Genomic DNA, 11163 nt, shown 5'->3' with positions numbered 1-11163 from the left:
GTATCTAATACAAATATTTGGACTGGGTACAGGAAGGATCCTCCTAATGTTGCTGAAAATCCAAACAAAATGTATCATTCAACAACACACAAAGAAGTTACTTTGAATTCTGCAACAGGTTTGTTACATAATTTTCACATGTGTTATAATTTGTAATTTGTAAAAAAAAAAAATTAGGGGGGGGGGGTAACTTTTTCATAGGGGCTTTGTCCCATTGTATAGTGGGGGCTCCCCAGCCTTTCCTTATTGTTTTAGTTTACACAAAAAATTGGGGGTGGGGAGAGACAGACAGACATAGATATACTTTGAGTTATTTATATTTCTGACAGATGTATATTTACTTTATATTTTAGATATAAAGTAAAATTAATATCATCAAAAACATATTAATAAAAATAATAATTTGATTCTAAACTAATTTTCTGAATAGGAAGTGGAGAATGCTTGTCATTGGACATTATATCAACAGAATTGAAATTCTTGGAGTGTTCTGAACAATTGCAGTACATATGTCAAGTCAAACAAACTACTCATCCTGATAATATTGAATCTATGAAACTGCCCTATTATGTTCATCCTTTAGATAATATTACTGAGGCCAATTCTGAATCTTTTGTGGGATTTTCAAATAAATCTATTTTAAAAACTGAATTAGCTTCTGCAGCTAACTTTATGGGCTCCTCAAATTCATTTCTTACAGATATGAGTCTTCCTGACAAATTATCAACTTTACAGGGATTAACACTCGGGGTTTGGATCTATCCTAGAAAACTAGATGGTGAGCAATACATCATGAGCATTGGAGATTTCATCCATTTTATGTTAGTAGATGGAAGACCAAGAATAGATCTTTTTAATGAAGATGGAAATAGCTTTAGACAAACAAATGCCCATGCTCTGTTAGTCCCAATGAAATGGCAATTTGTGGCAGCAGTTATATACAATAATGGAATTAGTGCAATTTTTATTGATGAACATTATGGATATAAAACTAATGGAGAAGGAGTTTTTACATCAGAAAGAGAATTTTTCCCCATCACATTTGAAGAATCTTCACCACAGATTATATTTGGTAACAATCAGGTAAGAGATAAAGGTTTGCTTGCTAAGATATCTTGCCTTCAATATTATGATAAACCATTATCAAAAGCTCAAATATATCAAATGTCTAAAGTTTGTCATGTTGATAAAGAGTATAGAAGAGTCAAAGCTTGTCCAGATGATTCCATATTGATGGATAAAACGTGCTATAAAATGTCAGCCAAACCAATGACTTATACAGAGGCTCAACTGGAATGTACATCACCTCTGAATAGTAACAGGGTTTCCAGAGTTGCTTTCCCAAAAAGTTATCAACATCATCAAAATCTTCTTGTTCTGGCTCATTACTCAAAATCGGTAGATTCTATTTTCATTGGAGCAGATAGTTTATCAGGTAGTTAATTGTAAAATACCATTGATATATATACCATAGATTTATGAAGAAATCAACTGATATTCAAATAGTTAATTCACAAATATTTCATTATGAATATCATTTATTACAGTACATCCTGTGGGAAATGATTGGATTGATAGTAATGGGAAAGTTCTGACAAGACTAGACTGGGCTCAAGATCAACCTGATACTGGACATTGCGCTGTTATTGACTACAACTTAAACAAGTAAGGTTATTATATGCTTATTTTGTATGGCATCATTTAATTGAATTAAAACTTGCAGTTTAGAATTCTGTAAAACTTTGTCCATGGATGGGGCACAGTTTGACAGGGGGGGCACTTTGATTTATTATTATAAAACTTTTAAAATAATCAGTTCTTGCTAACTAATGCTACACCTGATGCACATCGAATTTTGATATCTAAATGCTTTTGTATAGAATAAGTTGTAAAATTTACAACTGAGTTGAAATTAGATTTAATATTTAAATAATTTAATCTATTTTGTTACTTTTGCTCCCCAGAGGTTTTGATGTACTAGTATGTTTGTCTCACACCCCTAGGACATTTACAAGTGTGCAAATAATATATTGATCACAGGAATACTAAGAAGTTCATTTGTTTAGTAAGCTCAGAAGTGTTGAGTGTACAGAAAAGCATTATTTTTTCTGCAGTTCACCTATTGAAGAGGAGCCACTGTGTCCTAAAGATCATTTCTATTTCAAAGGTAGAGTAGACAACATGTAATGTTTGACTATAATTCTAAATAAGCAATGTTTGAAATTACTAAATACCCTATCTTTATTTATAGGAAAATGTTTTTATGCAAGTGAAAACCATGACTTGTTGAATATTACTGAAGCTAAGGAGTCATGTGCCACTAGAGGAGGACTAATTGTTCCTATCAAAACTTCAGGGGTATACTATTACCTCAGAGCCCATGCTTCTCTACACAACATGTTTGACTTTCATATAGGAAAGATGTTGTTTAATTTATATCACCATTTCTTCTATCTTAGGTTAATGAATTTTCAATTAAACATAAGGTAATTTTATCTGACATTAAAATATTAAGTACCCTTCCTTTTAAGCCAAATGTGGTTCTGTTAAATTGACCATATCAGCTAATCAAGTGTTACTAATTATGAAGGGAAAACTAAAAATTAACAACATTTGCAATAAAGGTATTAATCTTACAACGTCAAAGTATACTGATGATAATGAATATAATACTGAAAGTTATGATTTTGATGGTGACAATGTAAAGTTTGTTGGCAAGAATTGTGTATATGCCAAAAGAGGAATTGGATTCAAAACTCGAGGCACTGAATGTTCAGATTCTTTAAACTATTATTGTCAATGGAATGGTAATTTATTACAAAAAATATTAAATTAAAATAACAGGGCTTGTGAGCCAAAGCCTCAGTCACAGTCATTGGCAGGGCTTACAGGATTATCACCATTAAATATAATAAGCCATCAATTAGCCATAGCTGTAGCTAACCTCAGCCAAAAGCACAAACTTCAAAACCTGAGCATAAGCCACTCTCAACCACATAACGTTATTATCCATGCCTTTTAATAAGCAGATAACCATAACAAACTAAGCAACCGAAAGGAAGCTAATTTGTTTATTCCTAAGCCACAGTTGCCAGGCCTTGATAAATTGGCTATATCACCGCGGCTCGCTCACTTATAGAAATGGGAAACTTATAAAAGTTTTACTCAACACACGAAATCGTAACAATTTTCATGAGAAATACGCATTTTATAAGGCCTACAAAACGCTCTAATTTTCGTTCTATTTAACGTAGTTTTATAATTTTTTTTGCTGTTTATTTTATTTTACATATACTTTTATCATTTTATCAAAAAAAAATTTATCTTTTTTCATCATTTTTTGGAGAAATTAATGCTTAAACTAAGGGTATCTTTAGACGCAAAATTGACGCACTTAGAATAAAAAATGCGTATTGAGTACAAAGGGGGGATAATTTCAAGTCATGGATGTTCTAAAGATATCTTTTTTTCCATAAAATTTTAATGTTTAGTCCACCCCATGTCACCCCGAAAATTATATATCAATTTAGGAAGATAATTCTTGTAGAATAGTTACTGAATTTACAACTTTATGTACTCTGAAAGTATAGTTAAGATCAAAGGCGTGCAAAAGGTTGGTATAGGGGTTGTTTACACCACCCTTGTAAAATTAAGGGGGATGGATACACCTCCCCAGGTGTCCACCCATGTCCACCATCTTGACAAGAGCCTACACCCTCAAATACACCCCTCTATAAATTCCAAGGGGGTGTAAAGGAAATAAATTTACACCCCTTAAAATAAAGTGGGGTTGGGGGTGTTTAAGGAGGGTGTATATAAGCAAGTCAAAGATTCAGATAATTATATACTATATATATTTTTAGATAAATTAATTACCAGTTAATGCAACCATCCCATAATCAATTAATCCAAATTTTGTTATGAAAATTGGCATGTGTAATCCTTGGTAGGTCTGTTTTTCAAAATTTAACAAAAAGTTAAGCTTAAGGGGGGGGGGGGGTAAGGCAACCATCACGTAATCAATGCACAAATGGCACTTAGAATTCGAATTTCATTACAAAACTTGGCATGAGTAATCCTATTTTCCCAAAATGGAACAAAAAGTTGGAAAAGTAATGGCTAATGGCTGTTTGCTCAGCTGTTTAGCCGTTTTTGGGCTATTTTCAGGGCAAATCCATCAATAATCATGTAGGAATCATCCATTAGGGATAGGTTTTAATGGGTACTGAGCTGAAAAATACTACCAAAAATAGTGGCAGCTGAGTGATGGCTTATAAGGATATAAAAAAATTGAATATTTCCATGGAATTAAACTTTTCTTAATTAACATTATAACTTTATGTCATGGACATATTACTAAAAGAACTTTTTTTAATTTCTAGATTTTGCTGTCATAACAGCTAAAAACTGCCAAAAATGGCTGAGAACAGCTGTCAACAGCCAAAAGTATATATTGTAGATTAAATCATCCCACCCTGGAAAAATTTTTATAAAAGTTATGCCCCCAGTAAAAATTGGTTGATTTAAGCAAAAAAATGACCCATGCTAAATATTTTTTCTGTGATGCAATAATTGTGACCTCATGAGCACTGCAAAGTTTTTGAAATCTGCAAAAAAAATGTTTTTTTTAGTTCTTTTGTGTGATCTCAATTTTAAAGATTTTTACAAAATTTAAATTCTAGTATGTCAATATAAACCTGAAATTTACCAAAAAAATGGAGCAGTCTCAATTATAACATATGAAGGAGTAGCAAGTAATCTGCAAAGTCAAATTCCATTTTTGCAGAGTTTTTCTTACATAACTTAAAAATAAAAATTTTAATTTTGTTTTTCATTTAGATGCAGTAACTACTGGACCAGGCAGTTTCAAAATTTTAGCTCAATATTCAATCAATTTTGCTCACCTTCCAGCACAAACCCCCCCCCCCCTTATTGATAAGAAGACCATTAATCTTGTTTGGGGTTTCCCTCAAAGTTTTTACACAGATAGTGTTAGTATTTATAGTAAATTATGACCTCAAAAATTGTATTATATATGTATGCAATTTTGACTTTGGAAGATGTGACATGTCTAGGGTAGGTTTTTTTTTTTAAACATACTTTTGCTTTAATGTATGTTAATTATACCAATAACCATATTTTAATTTTCAGTACCACCCACTTAACAGCTAGAACTGGCTGGAAACAGCTGGGAGTGGTCAAGAGTATGATGAGTAGATAGGGCTTTTGATGTGTTTAAGGGTAGGTTTTTATGGCTGCTGAGCTCCAAAATACCACACAACATCCATATGGCAGCTTGCTAACGGCCGCAGCTCAGCTGGGAGTGGCCAAGAGTAGAATGAGTAGATAGGGCTTGTGACGTGTCTCTAGGTAGGTTTTGAACAGTCTGTGTAACAGCCCCAGCTGCCAAATGGATGGACCCCCACTATTTATAGTAGTATTTTTGAGCTCGGTACCAATAAAAACCTACCCCTAGACATGTCACAAGCCCTATCTACTCTTCATACTCTTAGCCACTCCCAGCCATTTTCAGCCAGTTCTAGCCATTTAGCAGCTGGTACAGGAAATCTTAAAAATGGATATTTAAAGCAAAAATATGTTTTAAAAAGTTGATTCCTATGTAATTAATGATAGTTTTGCCATGAATATAGCCCAAAAACGGCTAAACGACTAAGCCGCCAGCTGTTAGCCGTCCCTTTTCCAACTTTTTGTTTCATTTTGGGAAAATAGATATACCAAGGATTACTCATGCCAAGTTTTGTAACGAAATTCGAATTCTAAGTGCAATTTGCGCATTGATTACGACATGGTTGCCTTACCCCCCCCCCCCCTTAAGCTTAACTTTTTGTTAAATTTTGAAAAACAGACCTACCCCCCCTTAAACTTGAATTAATTCCTTTAATTATCTTGATAGACATATGTTTATAACTTTTAATATATTTTACAATAGTGCTCAAAGATAATGTTGGGAGGGAGATATATCCCAATCCTCTTTTTATAAAATTTTTTTGAAATGTAATAAATTTCTTATGTAAAGTAGTTTTGGTAAAATCTTAATAAAATAACCCTTGATTTTAGTTTAAGGGGGCTGTTAAAAGTCATAAGTGGGGTGTCAAAAAATTTAGTTGTTAATAAATTAATGGAATATTACCTAATATTATAGGTAAATTTGAAACATATTTTTGATGTACAAAGAGATTTAAGGAACATGTATTACACTTTTTTTCATAGAAGAAATTGAATAATTTTTTATTTGTTTTTTTTCAACAAAGGTTATTTGTGTATCTCTTGGTACAAGATACCACCATATTATTAGTTAAATCTAATTTTTTATAAATTAAGTGAATCAGACTGTTAGACCAAGGGTAGAAACTCAGCAGATAGACAGACAGACAGGCAAGAAGAATTATCAAAGTTTGACTATAATAGACAATTAATTAGATAAAATCCAATAGAGAACCTGTGAATGATCAGACAGACGGAGGGATAGACAGACGGACAGACAGAGGGACAGGTAAATAGTAATAGACAGTCTTTGAGGCATTAACAAATTACAATTAGGCTATGCTAGATGATTCATTGAAATCCAAAAGAGAGGCAGTTAGACAGATAGACAGACAAGTGGTGGGACAGACAGACAAAAGGACAGACAGACAGAGGGACAAAAAGACAGACAGACAAATGGGTATTGCCTAAAAACAGTTTGGCTGCTATATGAATCATTAAAACCCACAATAGAAAAGAAATTTACATTAGTTTTTTTTTTCTATACTCAACGCCCCCCCCCCTCCCCCACTCAAAGGGGTTTATTATTTCTTAAAATCAATAAGTGACTTCTCAGCATAATAAAATTGAATATACTTTTTATTTCATCAATTTATCTTAAATAGAACGAAAGTTATAATCATTTTATTGTCTACAAGAAATATGATTTGAGTAAAAATCAACCTAATTGTCAGTAAAAACGTCATATTTATGCATATTTACACAGTAAATAAATTTTAAAATTGTATTTTATTGTAATGAATAACTTAAGGGGGTTGTATGAATTATCAAAAACCTAAAAAAACTAATTTGGTTAAATTAGTCTAAGTAATGATTGATTTAGTACAGCACATATGAATATGTTGTCAATTTCCTATCAGAGTCGCAGTGATATCAATCTGATTTTAGAATAATATAATCTTCTAAAGAAATTATAGTAATTTTTCTGTATCAAAAGTTATCTATAATTTAGCTCCAACATGTCCCACTGATTACAATCTGGCAAATCATGAAGAGGATGGAAGGACTTGCTACGGTCTTTCAGCTGGTATATTGAACTCTTTTAATATTATAAGTTATATATCCATGGATCAATACATACATCTCGGAATAATTTAGATTATCATTACAAAAAAATAGATTTTTTACTTTGTAAGGTTTTTCATTTCTGTATATTTACTTCACAGGTGAGGTAAAATTTAAAGATATAACCACCACTTGCAAAGGAGCTGGCAATGATCTTATACGTCCAGTTCTACCTGGTAGTTTGATAGACGTTGAAGCCATGCACCAGTTTGATAAGTAAGTTTATTAAATAATCCCTGTCAAATGCTTTCCTATTAGTAATTATGATACACAATAATTATAATTGTGAATAAAATGAAAATATTTTTATCTGTTCTAGAGATATATGGATAGATGCTAGTGCAGAAGGAACCTTTCATTTTAAACCTGAGGTATTAGTTTTAAAACATAAATCAGGATAATAGTAATTAAAGATTTTAAAGTAATGATATGTTTAAACATATGTTCATCATTCTCTACAGGTTGAAAGGAACTTCTCTTTTAACATGCCAAGTAAAATCACCGATACTTCAAAGGAAAGATCTTGGATTGTAGCTCTGAAAGATTCAGGTGGGAAATATATCCTTTTCTTTCAAAAATATTAAAACAAAAAATTTTTAGATACTTTAATCAAGTCTAAATATTTAAATGATTAAAATTTAGGTTATCTGATTGAAGACATGAAGACACCTGCTAAAGTACATTTTGACCCCAGTATTTGTAATGATGAAACAAAAATGTTTGCTGTGTATGCTAACTTTGGAACAAGAAGATTATCATCAAAAAAACCAGTCATTAAGGTAATTTATAAAAGAAAAGAATGGGAAGGGGAAATTGACTAGATTTTATTAAAATTACACTACTTCTGAAAGTAATACACTATTATACCATTTGGACTTTAATTAGCATTTACTATATGTTTTCAAAACAAATGATATCCATTTTTTGTTGATGGTGGAAGAACTAAAGTTGTATTTCTTTCAAATTGTGAAATATAAGTGTTTTACTTTTTTTGCAAGAGTATTTTTAATAACATGCATTTTTCAGATTTTTAGAAATAGGTAGTTCAAAATCAAAGTAAATACGAACATGCTGCTTCAACTCTATTCACAAAGTCTAAAGTATAATTATCAGTTTTTAATTCAATTCCTCCCTATTTTGTGAAATAGATCCCCTGAGGATTACACCTGACAAATTTTATAATATTATTGGTGCACCCCACCTCCCTCAAATCCCTTAATTGTAATCATAAAAAAAAATAAAAAAAATTTTTCTAATCTTACACAAGACATAATTATAATTAAAATATTTTGCCAGTTAATGGTTGACAGTAAAAACTCACTTTTGAAATGGACTTTCCATATGTATGGACTTTCTGGAGAAGAAGGAAATCCACACAGCTTCACCCTTGCCAGGTAAAAAAGAATGAACATTTCTTTAAAATTTTTATTTGTACATTATTTATATTATCTGTCTGTTATTGTTGCAAAATTTTTACTAAAATATCAAAAATATTAAAGAACTTAATATTTCTAAACTTATAAACCCTTATTACTTCTCCAATAAAAGTGCTTAAGTTTTTTTTTTAACATGAAGGTATATTTGTTTTTTTAAGTAAAGGATGAAATGATTTTATATAATTTTTAAAGTAATTAAAAAAAATACATACAAACACTATTTAAACTATGATTGATTTAGCAGCTTTTTGAAAGTATCAAATGCGCTTCTTAGGTCAAAAGACATTTCAAGGACATAAAATTTAGCTAAAACTTATTTTCAGTAGTTTCTTAGAATAAATTAAGATTGGATTTTTTTGATAATATCTTTTATTTTGACTATATTTGTTTAGAATTGTTGATGGAGAAATTCTCAATGAAGAAGAATATCCTCTAGTCAATCTAAAAAATCTAACTGATATCTTTAATGTTAAAATAATTTGTAGAAACAACAAATTTAAAGTTAAGTTTAATGATGATACTGAAGGAAGTTTCAATCTTGATCCAAACCTTTTAGCCTCTATTTCTGATATTCAAATGATTGGAAGTTTTGATATTATTTCTGCTGGTTACACTGGAGATCAGGTAAGTTATGTAAGAAAAAAGTTTGCAAATACAACTTAACCTACTAAAGATTTATTTGAGTTTAATTTACAAATGTTTATTCACTATTCCTTTTTCAGAGTTGTCTTAAGCTTGCTTCTAATGGTCGTATTGTACCTGTGTTCGGTAAAGGATGCAAGGATGAAACAAATCATGTTCTCTGTGAGTACCAAGCCTGTTACACCATTGAAGGAAGGGAATGTAAGTTCCCCTTTACCTACAAAGGCATAGAATATGAAAAGTGTATTGTGGATGATATTTTTCATCCCTGGTGCCCAACAGGTATTTTCTAAATTACATTAAATACATGAATTCATTAACAAAAAATAATTATATTTCATGTATTCATTCACAATTGATTAATAGTTTTTTAAGCCCATGCCTATGGCATCTAAGGACTAAAAAAACGGAAAAGTGGAAAGTTTATAATACGATGCAAGAAATAACTATTATTTGATCTTCAGAACTTGGAGGTTCATCTGGCTTTGATATAATAGCTTGGGGATCATGTTTGAGGGATTGTCCTGTGGAAGATTTTATTACTGCCTGTGAAACACCACCACCTATTCCTAATTTTCCATTGTTTAACAGGAAAATTTTGTTTCTCATTCTTTGCCTTATGAGATGTCTGTCCGTCAGTAAGGCATTGTTAGCTTTCATAATTTTTTTTTAAGTATGTAGAATTATCCTATTGATTTCAAACTTTGTATTATGAATCCTGTAACAGTTTAGTACAATTTAGAAAGCGTAACAACTTTACCAAAAAGTTTTGTACATCCATTTTAAATATCTATTTATCTCACTTTGATGAAAACATTTTCTGTATACTATGCACGCCAGGATACAATTGAATCAAGACAAAAGTAAGTGCCGAGCTCTGGGACCTATGTATGGTGAAATTAGACATAAAACCATGATGATTCCAGGTAAAACCAAAATATTTCAGCAGGGTCTTTTTCAGAAAATTAGATTTGAAAATTTCAAGTTCAATTTTCACCCCCTAGGAGTTGCCGCATAATCATGACAAGAAAAGCAAAGATTATATATTTAAAATTTTGAACAACTTTGCTTTCATGAAGTCTTTCATAAAACCTCACTATATATGATTTATTAAAGGCTGAATTTCCGTGACCTTAGCAAAGCAACTGATAAAAATGGCCATTAATTAACTCCCTTCGCGAGTGGTTTATGAAGAACTTTATAAAAGCAAAGTTGTTCAAAATTTTAAATAAATAACATTTGCTTTTCTTGTCATGATTATGCAGCAACTCCTAGGGGGTAAAATTGAACTTGAAATTTTCAAATCTAATTTTCTTAAAAAGACCCCGCTGAAATATTTTGATTTTACCTGGAATCATCATGGTTTTATGTCTAATTTCACCATACATAGGTCCCACAGCTCGGCACTTACTTATGTCTTGATTCAATTGTAGCCTGGCGTGATGCTAATCCTATTCATTTGATCTTTGATTCTTAGGAAAATAAGTAAAATATCTCTTTAATAAAGTCCTAAAAAATGTAAGTTAAAGTACTGTTAAAAAGTATCATACATTTTAGCTATTTCTCAACACATTTATGTACAATTTTGTTTAGACTTTAAAAAAATATCATGCTCATTTAGTTCTGACAGTAAAAAATTCTTAATTTTTTTAAAGTTTTTTAAATTTTACATTTATGTATAAAAATTTTAAAGGCTTTTAAAACAATTTCACTATTGATTGAACAATTCATAATT

The 11163-nt window shown here is 31.0% G+C and overlaps 1 protein-coding gene across 1 annotated transcript; it reads left to right on the top strand.

Moving 5' to 3' along the window:
• The first annotated feature begins 7456 nt into the window (after positions 1-7456).
• LOC145320179 (uncharacterized) lies at positions 7457-9449 on the top strand. Its single transcript, XM_080162620.1, has 6 exons — positions 7457-7566; positions 7670-7721; positions 7812-7899; positions 7993-8129; positions 8647-8744; positions 9179-9449. The coding sequence occupies exons 1-6, from the start codon at positions 7550-7552 to the stop codon at positions 9447-9449; spliced, it is 663 nt and encodes a 220-aa protein (XP_080018746.1). The 5' UTR covers positions 7457-7549.
• The last annotated feature ends 1714 nt before the right edge of the window (positions 9450-11163 follow it).

This window comes from Acartia tonsa, chromosome 5, assembly GCF_053477335.1.
Source record: "Acartia tonsa isolate MP-2025a chromosome 5, ASM5347733v1, whole genome shotgun sequence".
NCBI classification, from domain to species: domain Eukaryota; kingdom Metazoa; phylum Arthropoda; class Copepoda; order Calanoida; family Acartiidae; genus Acartia; species Acartia tonsa.
Note: the sequence above shows the minus strand (reverse complement) of the source record. Positions and strands in the feature narration are given on the sequence as shown.